The 16357-nt window shown below is 46.4% G+C and overlaps 2 protein-coding genes across 2 annotated transcripts; both read right to left on the bottom strand.

Annotated features, from left to right (window-relative positions):
• Positions 1–2313: 2313 nt before the first annotated feature.
• LOC107541941 (beta-defensin 130B-like) lies at positions 2314–5720 on the bottom strand. The gene is made up of 2 exons (XM_016219128.1): positions 5663–5720; positions 2314–2495 (listed from the first exon to the last, which is right to left on the bottom strand). Exons 1-2 carry the CDS (start codon positions 5718–5720, stop codon positions 2314–2316), a joined length of 240 nt encoding a protein of 79 aa, XP_016074614.1.
• Positions 5721–9112: 3392 nt separating this feature from the next.
• Positions 9113–13223, bottom strand: LOC148093623 (beta-defensin 109-like). Its single transcript, XM_087813534.1, has 2 exons — positions 13169–13223; positions 9113–9318 (listed from the first exon to the last, which is right to left on the bottom strand). The coding sequence occupies exons 1-2, from the start codon at positions 13221–13223 to the stop codon at positions 9113–9115; spliced, it is 261 nt and encodes an 86-aa protein (XP_087669660.1).
• Between the last annotated feature and the right edge of the window lie 3134 nt (positions 13224–16357).

Here is a 16357-nt window from a genome sequence, read left to right as displayed (position 1 = left end):
GCCAGACAAAAATGCTGTGGGAGGCCCGGGCCAGGTTGACTCAGTAGTTAGAGCGTCAGCCCGAGCACTGATTCCTGGCCAAGGGAACGTAGCTGGGCTGCAGGTTCAATCCCTCATGTATGGGAGGCAACCCATTGATGTGTCTCTCACGTCGATGTTTCTCTCTCTCTCCCCACGTCCCCCCACTTCCAGTCTCTCTAAAAATCAATGGAAAAATATCTTTGGGTGAGGATTTTAAAAAACACACACACAAAAACGCTGTGCAGAATGTGTGCAAATTTGCTCTGTTTTCATGGCATTACTGCGCAATCCACTCAGCAGCTGGGCGCAGGGGATCAACAGCTGCTGTGGAAATGAGATTATTTAAAAGAAGCCGAGGGAGCAGGTGGATGCCCAGGGTCAGAGCCTGAGTGTCGCTCTCTGAGGAGAGCTTGTGCAGTTACCATGGTATCTGGCAGAGGAGAGATGAAAGGGGGTGAAATCCACGGAGGACGGCACATAGCAGGTTTGTGGTGATTATGGGACTGTCACGTTCTGCAGACATCCACGGGCCTGTGTTTGCAATTCATGACTAGCATCGGGAACCAGGCAGCCCTCTCGTCGCAGAGGAAAATGGGCAGTGCGTGACAAATTAGAGCCAGAATAGAGGGGAGAGGGGTGGCTATAGGTGGGTTTCGGCCCAGCGGGCAGGAGGTATTCTGCTGAGCGGAGGGAGTGCCTGGAATTTCCCCCATGTGCGGATTCGAAGGAGGGGTGCTGGCTTTAGCAAATAAAAAGACAGGGCACTCAGTTAAATTTGGTTTCAGATGTAACAGATAATTTGTAATATAAGTATGTGCCAAATATTATACATTTTTATACTAAAAATATTCATTGTTTATCTGAACTTTATATGTAACTGGGCAGCCTGTCTTTTCTCTGGCAACCCTAATTCAAAATGAACAGTCACAGAACGACTTGGGGAAAGTGGAACGGACCTCTCTAGCTTGAAGGTTCATTTATTCTACTCATTTCTTGGAAGGAAACTTTTCAGGCAAACGAAGGTTAATAGTTCAAAGTCAAAACAATGACAGCTTTGCCCAGCCAGTGAGGCTCAGTGGGTTAAGCGAGGTCCCAGGCACCAAGAGGTCACCCATGGGATTCCCCGTCAGGCCCCATGCCTGGGTTATGGGCTTGGTCCCCCGTAGGGCATGTGCAGGAAGGAGCCGGTCACTGTTTCTCTCTCATTGATATTCCTCTCTATCTCTCCCTCTCCCTTCCTCTCTCTCTCTCTCAGAACATTTTTTTTAAAGTAAAAAAAAAGAACGACAGTTTTAACTTAGAGAGATGACTGACGCCAGAGCCTGTGATTGTCAGCAGCAGTGTTAGGAGACTGTGTGGTACCCTGGACACAGGTGTGGGTGAAGGTGGCTCTTGTACTCAAGAAACGGATGGTCTTGTGGACAACTGCTGCCCACATTAATAACAGGAACGCGGATTCTGAAGACTGTTGGGAGGTGGGAGAGCCTATCTTCCTCCGTTTGACCATGGCCTTTAGACTAAGAAGACAAAAACCCTTGGGCTTTCACTGTGGTCTCCAGAAGGGTCTTTCCACCTCTGTGGGACTCCTGTCAGGTAACACCCCTGACCTCTCTCCTGCCTTTTTATTTTCTTAGCCATAAAGGAGACATGATCCGGAATTATCCCTGGCTTGGAAATTCCTCTGGCCGGAAGGCAGAGCTGTGTGGGGGTGACTGGGAAAGAACCGCCAGGGCTGTGGGGCTCCCGGCGCCTCGCCCTCCAGCATCCCCGGTGGGCCCCGCCGCTGGGCCGCTCTGCTCTGCTCCCCCAAGGCCAGGAGGGGGCCACCGGCCTCAGGCCGATGGGGTGCGGCTGGGCGGGCTTGTCCTCACTCGGGTTTGCCGTTAGCAAGACCACGCGACTGACTGACCTTAACTCACATCCCCGAGCAGCAAGGAAACGACATATGTTCGGAATCCGAAGAGGGGGAACATTGCTGTTCTACATCAGATCATAAAACACTACTCACTGTCATTTCACACCTGCTTTATTTTACATATTTAAAATGTTAACCTTCATCTTTTTTTCAAATAGAAAAGTCACATCTTGAACAAAAATCCTTAGGGTATGAGATTCCTCTATTATTTCGTTGGGTCTTGTTGTGCATAAGAGGCTCTGCACGTGCACCCAGAAGAAATCCCTCAGGGGTCAGTACACGTGGAGGCAGGACATTTATTTCCCATCAAGGCAGGGAAAGCAAGCTGGGTCCCTCAGGAATCTGCGAAAAGCCCCCGCGTGTCCCGGAGGCCCAGCCTAGGGAGACTTTGCCTTGGGAGCTGGTGTTGGGTAGGGATACAATATCCACCACTTTCGACAACATTTTTTGTCGTCGCTGCACACACCGATGGTGTCGTCTGTGCTGGTGCAGCTCGTAGCCTTGCAAACGCCTTTGAGAATGAGGCACTGTTTTAGCCCCGGGATGACGCCAGGCCTGGCTGCACAGGAAGAGATTAGACAGCACCGTTACGTCAGCACCGGATTCTGGTGATGCGCAGACAGAGGAGCTTACAAAAACTGGCTTTGGGATGGAAGAGATGACTCCGCCTCCGTGAGAAACCAGACAGCCCTGCTGGTGGGGCTCGTGGCTGAGTGTCATCTCACGCACCAGGAGGTCTCTGCTTCGACTCCCAGGCAGGGCGCAAGCCCGGGTTGTGAGCTCAGTCCCCAGGACGGGGGTGCAGGAGGCGGCCCATGGGTGGTGCTTCTCTCTCATCCATGTTTTTATCTCTCTACCCCTCTCTCTCTGAAAATCAATAAAAACATATTTTTTTAAAAAAGAAAAAAAAAGAAAATTATTTTCTTAAAAAAGAAAAAATCAGACACTTAAGTCAAAGAAGCGCTTTCAGGGGAGGGGCTGAGACTGGGGACCAAGCCCATTGGAGAGGGCAGGCCGACTTCAGAAGCTTGCAGAGGGCAGCGCTCCTCTGGGAGGCACACTTTGGATCGCGTGGGCAGTGTGTCACGGTGCCGGGGGGGGGGGTGGGGTGGCAGGCAGTGGGTGAGCGCGGGGCTGTTCGCCACCCCCCTGCTGAGTTTCCCGGGAGCAACGCTCTCATCTCCTCTTGCAGACAGCCCACAAGGCCTTGGGTTTGCACCTTCCCCGGCTGCCGCATTTCAGGGCTCGGCGAGGAACGCGTTTTCCACGCTGTTTAGTGCCCCTGACACGCAGGTTCAGAGCATTTGGCTCAGAGCCGAAGGGTAGTTTTCCTGAAATCTGTCCGTATGTCTTCACTCACTTGGCAGCGGAGGGGCCCGTAGCTACGTGTGCGGCCCGAGCAGTGGTTTCCCTTAGTCTCCGTGGGCGTCCCCCAGCCCTCCCAGCACAAGCAGGCCCACTGTCCCCCTGCGGCCACCGTGGATGCTCCCTGATGGAGTCACTCTGCCTGCGCTCACCCAGAGAAGCTAGTTTCTGAACCATCCTATTAACCCACCTGGATCTCATTCCGTCTCCGCTATCCTGGGATACACTAGCCCTTCGCTAGCCTCCTGGTATAACCGATTTGGGAGAGACAAACCGGGGCTGGTCGTGACTGTCCTGGAGGGAGGGGACATCACGGTTTCCAAGGGCTGCCTCTGAAGGACGCCTGTCACATTCATGCGGCGGCCAGCTCTGCTGCAGAGAACCCCTGCTCTCCTTTTCCTTTTTCACTGTGGCGAGGACACTAGACCTGAGATCTCCCCTCGTCCACGGTTGAGTGCACAGTTCAGTACGGTTAACTACAGGCTCAGTGATGTCCAGCGGGTCTCTGGAACTTACTCATCTCATGGGGGTGAAACTCTGCCCCATGGAACAGCAGCTCCCGCCCCCCCCCCCAGCTCCTGGCAACCCCCATTCTACTCTGTGTTTCTGTGCATTTGACTATCTTAGATTCCTCACGTCAGTGAGACCCTGAAGCATTTCTCCTCTGTGACTGGCTTAGTTCACTTCACATCCTGTCCCCGGATTCCCAGGGTCGTGCATCCTGCCCACCAGCCTCCCGCCGGCTGTCACTGGCCCGGGCGGTTTCTGCGCGTGAACTGCGCGTCTCCACGTCCTCGGCGGCACGCTGGCTGCACGGCCCCTGCTGCTCTGTGTGTGCGCTGGGACCTGCTTTCATGGAGCCTGGACCTCGGCGCCGAGAGGAGGAACTTACTTTGGGAGAAGAGAGAAGGGGCCTCTTCCAGGGAAGGCTGGAGGCACAAAGGACAGCAGAGGCCAGGATGGTGGACGCTTTCAAGCCCAGGCTCGATCACGGCCCAGAGAATCCGCGCAGAGCCGGAGCTGGCTTATCTACCTTCAGGTCATGGGATTAACAGGGAGGAATTCTGACCTCCTGACCCCTCATGATTGTCCTTTATACCCTTTCTCTACTTTCACACGGTTGCTGGTGGCCCCTCGGGATGAATTCCATGTGTTGACCTCAAAAGATGATTATCTCAAGATTAGGAAGTAAGGAGGACACTGAAAACCTGAAACTCCTTCTGTGGTGGAAGCAGGAGGAGAGACTGAGGAGAGAGTGCTGGAAGCAGTGAAACGAAGGGCAAGGCCCGTCAGGACACCCCCTGCCAGGCGTGTGGGCTGCCTGGAACCCCCAGGTGGTCCTAGTTTGTGTGTGTAAACTGAGACGTATGCGTCACCTAGCCCAGTAATTAGTGTCACCCACACACAGTAAAGTCTGGCTGCCTCGCCCTCTGTGTCCTTGAAATGCCCCACACCCACTCAGCATTGGTGCCATATGCTTTTCACTTTGGCATCATTTCGTAAAAGGCAAAGATCAAACAAATGAGCGCTTTGATTGCAATTAAAGGAATCGTAGAGATGAACCAAGGAAGAGAGAGAGTTATCCAGACTATATATCTATGTTCAGTGGACACAGACCTTATTTTGAGGGACCTGAACATTCTGTCACTAACAGTGGAGAAACGGATGTTGTCAGTTCTTACAAAAAGCTGGGTGAACTAGCCTGAAGGTGACCCCCTTCCCTTTTTTATTTGATTCTACATGTTAATATTCAAACTTCCGAACCATGGGTCTTAAGGATGTAACTCAGATTCTTAAAGTGCCTCTTTCATATTTTGTCTTTTGCTTAAAAGTTGGCCATCGAAGCTTTATCCCTCTGTTCATGCTTTTTCCAGACTCCCCTGCTCTCTACTGGTCCTTCACAAATGGGTGCGACCCTCTCTTGTTGAGCTCTCTCTTGGGCACCTAACTTTTCGCGTTCACAAACATTCCTCACCGACAGACTCTCCCACTTCCATTCACTCACCGAGGCCAAGCCGAGCTCATTTTCACTCTCCTTTTGCGAGATGGGGCCCTGGTAACAGCTACTGAATTTGTGTGCTAACCCTCAAGTCCCATGTTCAAGCTTCTCTCCCTCTCTCCCTACATGGGCCGCATTTTCTAATCACGGAACTCTTGGACCTGGTTTTCTGTCGACGGAAACCTTTGTCCCGCTTTGCAGGGTTGTCCTCATCAGTTCGAAGGCAGGCGAGCCTGTTGGAATTCCGAATGGCTAAAGCCCGTGCAAGAGGGTCTGAGTGACAGTGACGACGGCCACTGGGGAACGGGGCGTGCCGGAGGGCCTCCTGAGAAACCCAGCTCTATAATTATTCACCGTCTTACCTTTTGGTACTATGGTCACAAAGAGGAGGAGCACAGAAAGGAGGGGCTGGAGTCTCATGGTCGGCTGCCCGGTGAGAGGTGAGTGATCACGGCTGGTGGAACACGGAGCCTTTTATGAATTTCTGGGGGACTGACATTCCTCTTGGTCAGTGAAGCTTAACAAGTAAAAAAATGAAACAGCTTCCGTTGGAATATCTCCAGACCATGGAGTCTCTAAATTTGGTGACAAATTAACCTAATTACAGGAAACCAGATGGCCAATCCTTCACTTTTTCTGTGGACTCTCCAGTTCCGCAGAGGCCAGTGCCTTTGGCCAGTTGTCTTTTGAAGGAAGTAGGGTTGAGAATGTGGTTTCCTTCTTACCAAAAGCCCTCTGACTTACAAGGAGACTCTTCCACAAGACACTCTTTTCCACAATACAGATAAGAGAATTGCCCAAGGATCTTCTTTTTTTCCAAAACGAAACTCAATTTCTAAATTATTTCTTAAAAGAGAGGTTAGTGTCACATATGTACAATGTTCTTAATAGCATCTGAAAGGTAAATGCACTTAGTTCATGTGGAAAACTAACATTTTTTACCTGTCATCAATCCTTTGTCCTGCATGACAAGGATGGTGACGTTGGGAGGGTTAAAACATCGGAGCTAAGGAGCTCAATATTTCCTCAATAGCCATCTGTTGTCAAGACCATATGTCTAGTCAACTGTAATTTAAAAACAGATTTTTTTAAAAAATGACTGTATGTCTACAACTTAAAGAGACTCCCTATCCTCACCCCAAAGTATAGGAGTAAAGTATTGAAAGCTTAAGAAATGCCTTTGACTAGCAATCGATTGACCTAAAACCAAGTAATCAATGCTAATTTTCCTACTGATCAGTGGCTTAATGGCACATTCATATATATATATTTTTTAATTTATAAACTTTCATATGTGGTGTCAGCTTTGTTTTTGGAAAAAATGTAGATACTTTTATGTCTTCTATTTTGATGACTTGTTGTCATTTTGATGTTTGCCAAAGAATTTCTTCTTTGATCCATTGGCTGTTCAGGAGAGTATTACATAATTGTTACATACTCATGAGTTTTCCAGAATTCCTTCTGTTGTTGATTCCTAGTTACATACCATTGTGGTCAAATAAGATACTTGATATGATTGTAATCCTCTTACATTTGCAAATACTTTTTTTCTATGGCCTAAAATATGGTCTCTACTAGAAAACATTTCATGTGTACTTGAGAAGAATGTGTATTCTGCTGTTGTCAGAATGTCCTAAATATATATGTTAGGTTCCTCGGGTCCATAGTGTTAGTCACATCTGCTGCTTTCGCATGAATTCCCTGTCTGGACTGTGTTACCAGTAGGGCATGAAAGATCCAAATCACTGCTGGTTGCTGTTTGTCATTGCTGTTAGCCCTGTGAGTTTTTTATTTATATATGAACGTACTCTGACCTTGGGTACTTAGATATTTACAATTTTTTTACCTTATTGATGGATTAATTCCTTTATCATTATATAAGACTTCCTTTGTCTCTTTTTACCACTTTTAGTTTAAAGTTTATTTTGTCTGATATAAAGAATAGCTAGCCCTGGCCACTGTGGCTTCGTTGGTTGGAGCATGGTCCCGTGCACTGAGGGGTTGCTGCTTCGGTTCCCCATCATGGCACACGCCCAGGTTTGGGGCTCATTCCCTGGTAGGGGCCTACAGGAGGAAGCCAATCAATGTTTCTCTCTCTCTCTCTCCCTCTCCTTTCCTCTATCTCTAAAAATCAATAAAAATATCTAAAAATAAAATAATAATAATGGCTACACTTGTTTATTTTGGTTACCACTTGCTTGAAGTATCTTTTTTCGTTAATTCACTACAGCGTCTACGTGTGTCTTTAAAGCCAAAGGGAGTCTTTCGTAGGCAGCAGATTGTTGGATTTTGTTTTTTAAATTCATTCAACCATTCTGTATATTTTGATTGCAAAATTTAATCAATTTATGTGAAAATAATTATTGATACTTAAGAACTTACTATTGCCATTTTGTTGATTTTCTGACGATTTTGTAGATCCATTATTCTTACCTTATTACCTTGCTGTCTTCTTTTATAATGTCATGGCTTTTAGTATCAGTAGGCCTTCATGTCATGCTCTATTGTGTAATTACTACAGGTGTCTCCCTGGGGTTACCATAAGACTTACATAAAATATATTAAAAGTATAGCACTTTATTTAAACTGATAGAATGCAACTTCAAAAGCATTCCTAAACATTTTATGACAACGAATACACCTTATTTAAAGTAGACAAATTTTTTTGAAATTCCAGAACCACCAAAGCTTACTCAAGAAGTTATCGATAAAACAAATAGTCCCAGATATCCCCAGAGAGGGGAGAGGGCAAAGGGTCTCTCTCACCATTTATGCACTTTGCTCCTGACCTATGGCCTGGCTTGACTATTTTAAGGCCAATTTTGCCCTAAACCTTGTCAAGACTGTATCAAATTACATGTTAAATGTCTACACTCTGAGAATTAAAAAAACAAAGATTGCATTAGAGGAAGGAAAAATGGTAGCCCTCACCACGTTTTTCTAATCATCAAGATTTAGTACATGAGTGAAAATAAAACTCTTAAGATCTCCTTTAAGGGACATGACATCAGGAAAGGAAACTGAGGACCTCAAACACGAAGGAAAATGAACTTGAAGTCAGAAGTTATGAAGCATCCAAACAACTACTTAACAGGAATACCAACAGCCTGCTCTTCAAAGAGGGTCAGCATAGGGCTACAGGGAAATTCCAGCTCTGTGGCAGAATTATGTGTCTAGGAGAGTAAAACATTAGGAATCTAAATGATCATAACGTTTCTCCATAGGAGTGACATCAGAATCTCCTTATTAGTTGAAGTTTTCCCTGTTAGAGTACTTAATATACATTTCTGTTGATCTCCAACCTCTCATGCTCTCTCTATGCTTGTTTGCATCTCTTTCTGGGTATCTGCTCTACAGTTACCATCTTTATGAATTATCCCAAATTATTCCTCTTGCCCTCTTTCCATTTTCTCCGCTTTTCATTATATACATCTCTTCCCTTTCTGGACATTTTCTGGATTTTCTCTGTATTTTGCCTTTGCCTTTTCTCTGTGTGTCTATTTAATTATGTTTTGTATAATTATATTTTCACCTTTGTAGTATTTTTGTTAATCCTTTGGTCTTTCTGTGACAATTAAAAAAAAAAAAAAAGTATTGTTAAATAAATAGACTCTCTCACTTTTAAAGACATTGTTTGGATCTGAAAATGAGTCCAAAGAAGTAGCATCTGGGTAGATTTTAAATCACTATTTATTTATTTTTATTGACACAGGAAAATAAAAGTGGGTAATAAAGTTGGGCTAAATCAAGATATATATTTTAATGTTTTTAGATGCAAAGAATTTTCCTTTGGCTGCTCTGCTTCCCTCATTTCACTTTATCCTCGGCTTAATGGGGTCTTGGTATTCCGAATACACGACTGGTGTGGGGACTGGAATCAGGATCCACCACGCTCGGCAGCACTTCCACCGTCTTCGGCAGCCACCGATTATGTCCTCTATTATTTTGCAGACATCTCTTCTGCAAATGCCTAAGAGATTCGCACAGTGGGCTTCAGAAGCGCCCAAACCACTTCTTGCTGTGGAGAAAGAGCCGGCGAGATCATTAGTCCGCGGCCGAGTCGCTCTCAGCGTGAGAACAGAGGCGCTCTGGAGGGAGCGCTGCTGCTCGGAGAGAAGGGGCGCAGGCCCCGCTCCGTGGCTCCACGCCCAGCGCCCCCTTCACCTACAGCCTGAGTGTCCACAACACCCCTCCTTCTCTTGGGAGTTCTTGGCCTTGCTAATTTATGCTTCACAAAGATCTTTGGTAAATGGCAAACTGAAACAACAGGGGGACAGACAAAATAAGTTCGCAATACACCTGTGTCTTCACTTACTCCTTTATATGGGTCTTCAACAAAGATTTACTAAATTTCTTCTATTCGCCAGGCATTTTTCTTTGTACTAATAATAGGACAGTAAAAACGGCAGAAATGTTTCATATTCTTACCGCAGTTACATTCAATAAAGAAAATGTGGCAATACAAGAATAGATGAATAAAATCACTTCAGTAAGTGGCAGGTGTTTAGAACAAAATAATACAGTCATGGGCCAGGAAAGGCCTGGACGATGGAGTTGATAAAATGGACAGGAGAGGCTTTCCCAGGAGGATTAGCTTTTGATCTGACATCTGAATGGTGAGAATGAAAAAGACGTTCCTCTTCCTGGCTTCGTTTATTTGAAGACTAGAAAGACATGTGTAGATGGAGCATATTGGAAAAGACAATCCTAAAATTCATATGGTACCATCAAAAAAACCCTGATAGCCAAGGAAATCTTGAGAAAGTAAAACAAAGATGGAGGCATGATATGTCCTATATTCCAAAGCTATATTAATCAAAAAGATACAATACTGCTCTAAAAAACAGACAAAATAGACCAATAGAACTGAATTGAGAGCCCAGAAATAAACCCATGTGTAGATGGTCAACTAATATTTGACAAGAGAGTCAAGAATACTCCATGGGGAAAGGATAGTCTCTTCAATAAATGGTGCTGGGAAAACTGGATATCCATATGCAAAGCAATGAAACTAGACCCTTATCTTACACCACTCCCAAATATACACTTGAGGTAGATTAAAGGTTTCAAAGTAAGACCCGAAGCCATAAAAGTCCTAGAAGAAAACATAGGAATAAATTTCCTTGACAGTGGCCTTGGCAATGGCCTTTGGATATGACACCAAAAGCACAAGCCATAAAAGGAAAAATAAATAACTGGGGCTGCATGAAATTAAAAATCTTCTTCACAGCAAACAAAACCATCAACAAAATGAAGAAGAAAAGTACAGAATGGAAAAAAAAATATTTGCAAACCATACATCTGATAAGGGGTTAATATCCAGATATATAAGGAACCCATACTCAATAGCAGAAAAAATAATCCAATTAAAATATGGGCAGAAGACTTGAGTAGACATTTTTTCAAGGAAGACTAACAAATGGCCAACAAGTACATGAAAAGGTGCTCAGCATCACCAATCTGCAGGAAAGTGCAAATCAAACCCACAATGAGACATCACCTCACACCTGTTAGAACGGTTGTTACAAAAAAGACAAGTGACAACAAGTACTGGTGAGGATGTGGAGGAACGGGAGCCCTGGTGCACCGTTGGTGGAATGTAAATTGGTGCAGCCACTGTGGAAAACAATATGGAGATTTTTCAAAAGTTTAAAAACAGAACTACCATGTGATCCAGCAACCCCACTTCTGGCTATATATTCAAAGGAGAAGAAGCACTATCTCAAAGAGACATCTGCGTTCTCATGTTCATTGTAGCAATATTCACAATAACCAAGACACAAAAACAACCTACGAGTCCATCATCAGGACAGATGTTGAATCCTTGATGTTGAATCTGCTGATGGATGAAGGAAATGTGGTGTATATACAATGGAATATTATTCTGCCCCAAAAGAGAGAAATTCTGTAAACACTCTGGCTTTTCACTGAGTGCGGAGCAGCTGCTCTCTGAGGCTGGTCATGGGGCAGGAGCCCTGAGAGACACCTCCTAGGGTGCAGATGTGGAGCCTGCTGAATGGAAGAGGGTGTGGAAGAGCCAAGAGAGGCTCCATGGAGTGCTGGCCATGGCACAGAGTGATGGCGGAAAGCCCCATGGAGGAGATTCATGGGAGGGGATTCAAGAATTCATTTTTTTATATATTAATTTTGAAATTAAACATCCCTATAGAGATATAAATTACATGGTTGGATATTCATTACAAGTCTAGAGTTCAAAAGAGAGCTCCAGGAGGGGAATTTAAAAGGACTGGATGGAGAGAGAGGATAGAAGGCCAAGAACTGAGCCTTGGCCTCGCCACTGCAAAGAGTGATGGGAGAAAAGGCAGGGGCGAACCACAAAGGTGCAACCTGTCCCACAGAGGACCCAGGAGGAAGCCTCAAAGTGAAAGATTTAGACATAGAAACAAAGACTAGGTGGGCAACAGAGCTGAGACCGCTTGAGGAGGGCGAGCAAGGCGGCCGCAGCTGGACCACTGGAGCCTCAGCGCGGCCTCCTGGACGGGGTGTGGGGCCTGAAGCGCCCCATGCAGCGCTGACTGTCACTGATGCCGGCTTCCACCGTGGGCAGGCGAGTCCACACGGCCTCATGACTCAGCCTCCCCTTAACGTTGTCCACAAGTTCAGCAGAGGCTGGGGACAACATTGGCAGCTGCATTTCAAGCAGCAGAATTTTCTCTGTCTGAGCCCTTGCCTTAGATAGCCCTGGTTGATATCATACGACCCTGGATGAAATTTAGAAAAGCTTCTGGCAGTTAGTGCATTCTAAACAGATCCTTCTTTGATGCAAATAAAAATATTTCCAAGTGCAAACATGAAGACTATCTGGTCTAATATGTGTCTTCTACATATGCTTGTCCCACTGATATCCAGTAGCCTTGCCTGACCTGCAAACTAAACTCTTTGTACACCATTAACTATTGGCCTCTGCACCCCGGGAGTGTTGTTTCCAGATGCACATATGAATACTTAAGTTACAGACTTAAGGAGCACCGCTATGCACCTCAATCATCGCATTTGAAAATGATGAGTTTGAACCTGATAACTTAGCACGAGGGATTTCTGAGTCCATCAAGGACCACCTTCTGTATTTTCGTCTCCACTCCCTAGCCCAGTTGCTTTCTTCCTGCATAGTGAATGCGCTGATATTCCAGTGTGTGTTCTAGCCTCATTTCACGGGACTAGATTTAGGCTTTTGGAACCTCTTTTGTGACTGTTATTTAGCATAAGAATCCCTTCCTAGAATGCAGACCAGCACTTCATCTTTTCAGTAACCCCTCCTCTTTCTGAAATCCAATTCCGGATCTGTGCCATTTAGAGAGAGTGACCCTGTGGCCAGTGTGGCTGGCATGGGTCTGGTTCATGCCTGTTGTTCTGATAAAGTAATAACAGGGGTCCCTTTGCTTTCCCAAAGTGTCTAATTTGGATAAAAAAGGTATATGCGCAGCCTCCTTTTACAACCATGGACATACCTCTTCCATAATGAGAGCCCATCTCCATCCCTTCAGGAGCCAAAGACTTTATGACAGAGGTCTCCAAGATATGCTCTTAGCACAGCTCCTGGTGATGGGATTCTGTCCATCTCTTCTGACCTAGTGAGTAGATATAATGACAGACGCCACTGCCATTGAAGCCTTTCAGATTTCCCTGCCTACAAATCAGTCATCGTGCCTCACCAAGACATACCAAGATACAAAGTGTGGAGGAAACGACGTGGGACCTCATCAGGCAGTTGGGTCTATTTTACCGTTATAGACTTAGTGACGTTGTTGATATTAAGTCTATGAATCCACAAGACTGATGCCAGGGTCCTGTCTGACCTCCCAGATAGCCTTCTACACCACAGACCCCAGTGATGAGCCACCCCTTACCTGGGGGCAAGAGAGTCAGAAGGAGGAGAGCGGAGAGGAGCACATGGAGCCTCATGGTTGACCAGCCGGTGAGGAGAAGAGGCATCAGAATGGTCAGAGCCCAGAGTCTCTGAGCATGGCCGGCCCCCCGCTTTTTATGATGCTCCCCAGACCGGCGGTTTGTTCTTGGTTAGTAGAGCCTGACCAAGAGAGAATAACTCAGTCTCCCACAAGAAGTCTCCAGGAACAAAAGTACACACTGTGCTGGTAACTCTATGGACAAGAAAGCCAAAGGCAATGCTTCCCATTTCCCTGGGGCCGGGGTAGCCTCACTGTCCGCTGTGTTCTCTCCTGCTCCCCTTAGACACATGCGTGTGTGACCACTGGCCGTACCCTGTGACCTACTGTGTGCCAGGTGGTGTCATAAAGCTGGGTTACACCAGCTCAATCAAGCCAGATAACGAGAGGTGAAAAGTCTAATGGATGCAAGCAGTCACATGTGTAAGGGACACAATCGCCCCAAGACAAGAGTGGTTCTTTCTACCAAGGGGCAGCAGTGGGGAAGGGGTGACGGGAATGTCAGGAAAGGCTTCATAAAAAAGATGATTTCGCCTTGGCTGGTGTGGCTCCACGGTTAGAGCGTTGGCCTGAGCACCGAAGGTGCCTGGGTTTGATTCCCAGTCAAGGGCACGTACCTCGGCTGCAGGTTTGATGCCCGGCCCTGGACAAGGCGCGTACAGGAGGCAACCAACGGATGTGTCCCTCTCACATCAACGTTTCTCTCTCTCTCCTCCCCTCCCTTCCACTGTCTCTAAAAATCAATAGAAAAAATATGCTCAGGTGAGGATTTGAAAAAGAAAATGAAGATTAAGAGCTTGCTGCAAAAGAGTTTGGTGGTATTCCATTCGTACAGCAACATTGCTGTGTCAAAATCGTATTTCAACCTCTTTGTGGGCTTTGTGACCCTTTAAGATATACTTTTATAAATGTTTATATTTTAATTAAAACCTGGCATTACAGAAAATGTAGAATACAATTAAGTCCTTGGAATTCCACTGCTGAAATTTAATCATAGCCGTACATTTTAGGAAACTTTTCCCAGAACAGTCACTACAACCATTGTACTTTGTCTTAACCGGAGTTGCACCATCTGGATAACAATCGAGTCTGCTCAGTGCTAGAACCGTCAGCCTCTGTGACGGCCCGGTGCTCTCTGCCTCCTTGTGGTCACGCCATTGTGCAATGTCCTCCCCGAGAGTGGGCTGGGCTGACGAGCAGGGTCCCGCAGGTGGGGTGGGATGCCAGCTCCTAGATTAGGTTTCAAGAACACGATTTTTCCATCTTGGGGACCCACCCCTCCCCTTTCTCTGTTACACTTGAGGTTCACAGCTGCATGTAGTTATCTTCCCCCTCACTGGTATAAAATCAGCCACCTGGCAAGGGGAGTCAGAGCAGAATTTCCAGGGTGACCAATTGCTCTTCCATACTGCCAGCATTATTGGAATAAATGCTCATATATGATTCAACCCTGTCTCTGCTTAATTTGGCTCAAGTAGTGACAGGCGTCCTCGGACCCACTGTGTCCAGTTTCAGAAGGCAGGCCCTTCCCTGGTCTCCAGACTCCAAGCTGCCCACTGGCCTCTTGGCAAAGGAGTCTGGGAAATAAATGTAATGTGCCTGGTCACGGCCCCCAGGTCACCGAGGAGCAAAGCACAGAAGAGGGAAATTGGAACAAAGTGACAACGGGAAAGGGCAAAGAAGCAATGCTTTACTTAGTCTTAATTACCAAGTTGGAATTATTTTTGACACGCAAACATTCTAAGTGAGTCCACTGCAAGCTCATTTGTGATTTCTTTGACAGATTTGAAGTAACCCAGGGAAACTGGTCCCTGGATTGGTCTGGACCTGGGAAAGAACTAAAATTCTTTTGGGCAATCGGATCTGAGGCTAATTGGGCCAGAAGTGTGTTAGGCCCTGAAAAAAGTGTAGAAGCAAAAACAAGAGAGAAACAATGTAAGAGTGAAAACATCAGCCATGGTGCTGGAATGTCCAAGAAGGGCTCTCAGGTGCCGCCTGTCCGGGAGCCAAAGGCCCAGCATTTGGGGAGCAGACGCAGGAGTGCGGGTGCCTCCCTCCCACGCAGAGGTGACACGGGTTTCCAAGGGGCAGTGCCCGTGAGGCCAAGCATTTGTCCCCTTCTGCTTCTTCTCAGGGTCGAAGCTTGGAGCAGAGTTTTCAGACCTGAGCACTTTGGACATTTGGGGCAGAGAATTCTGCTTGAGGGCCATTGTAGGATGTTTGTAACATCCTGGCCTAGACCCACAGACGCCCCTGGCGCCGCTCTGGTTGTCACAACCAAAAGTGTCTCCAGACATTGCCAGTTATGTGCTGGGGCGAAAGCACCCCCGTTGAGAACCCTGGCTTACAGCTCCTCCATCCTCACGCAGGTTTCTTTCCTTCATTTTATCCAGTTATTTGGACAGTTCTTAGGTCTCAGGTATGTCTCTGGGGTCATCCGGTTGCAGCTGACTTTGAATGTACCTGGGAAGAGTTGGGGTTATATGCCTGATGTTAGATGGATAACGGCGTCCTGCCAGAGAGGATGCTTTCCTGTCTCAGTAACAGTGCATGTTGTTTTATATTTGGGACTTAGAGAGGGGACAGCGTAGGCTTTTCTGCATGACTGGACCTCCTCCAAGCCTCAAAGGTACAGGGAAGTTATGGGGGTGGAAGCTGGGGTGACTCTGGAAGGACTTGTTCTGGTTGGAGAGAAATAGCAGATTCTTTTATTTTTTAATTATTAAAAAATTTTTAATTACAGTTGACATGCAATATTATATTAGTTTCAGATGTACAACACAGTGACTAGACATTTATATAACTTACGAAGTGATCCCCCAGTAAGTCTGGTACCACCTGGCACCATCCGTAGCTATTACAATATTACTGACTATGTGCCCTATGTGGTGCTTTACGTTGCCACCAATCTGTGCTTCTCAGTCCCTTCACCTTTTCCACCCAGGCCCCTAAACCTTCTCCCATCTGGCAACCATCAGTTTTCCTCTGTTTCTCTGAGTTTGTTTCTGTTTTGTTCGCTTGTTTATTTGTTTTTTAGATTCCACACCTAAGTGAAATCACACTTCTCTGTCTAACTGACTTCACTTAGCATGAGGCCCTCTAGGAAAGCACGTACAGAAAAGTCTTCTTCCT

The sequence above is a fragment of the Miniopterus natalensis genome, chromosome 2 (assembly GCF_054644295.1).
Source record: "Miniopterus natalensis isolate mMinNat1 chromosome 2, mMinNat1.hap1, whole genome shotgun sequence".
NCBI lineage: Eukaryota > Metazoa > Chordata > Mammalia > Chiroptera > Miniopteridae > Miniopterus > Miniopterus natalensis.
The sequence above is the reverse complement of the archived record's forward strand: the minus strand, read 5'-3'. Positions and strand labels throughout refer to the sequence as shown.

Excerpts from the sequence above, each read along its gene's own strand:
- LOC107541941 (XM_016219128.1), bottom strand. The coding sequence starts at position 5,720 with ATGAGACTCCAGCCCCTCCTTTCTGTGCTCCTCCTCTTTGTGACCATA. Across the intron at positions 2,496-5,662 it reads TGTGACCATAGTACCAAAAG|CCAGGCCTGGCGTCATCCCG; the intron begins GTAAGACGGTGA and ends CTTCCTGTGCAG.
- LOC148093623 (XM_087813534.1), bottom strand. The coding sequence starts at position 13,223 with ATGAGGCTCCATGTGCTCCTCTCCGCTCTCCTCCTTCTGACTCTCTTG. Across the intron at positions 9,319-13,168 it reads TCTGACTCTCTTGCCCCCAG|CAAGAAGTGGTTTGGGCGCT; the intron begins GTAAGGGGTGGC and ends CTTTCTCCACAG.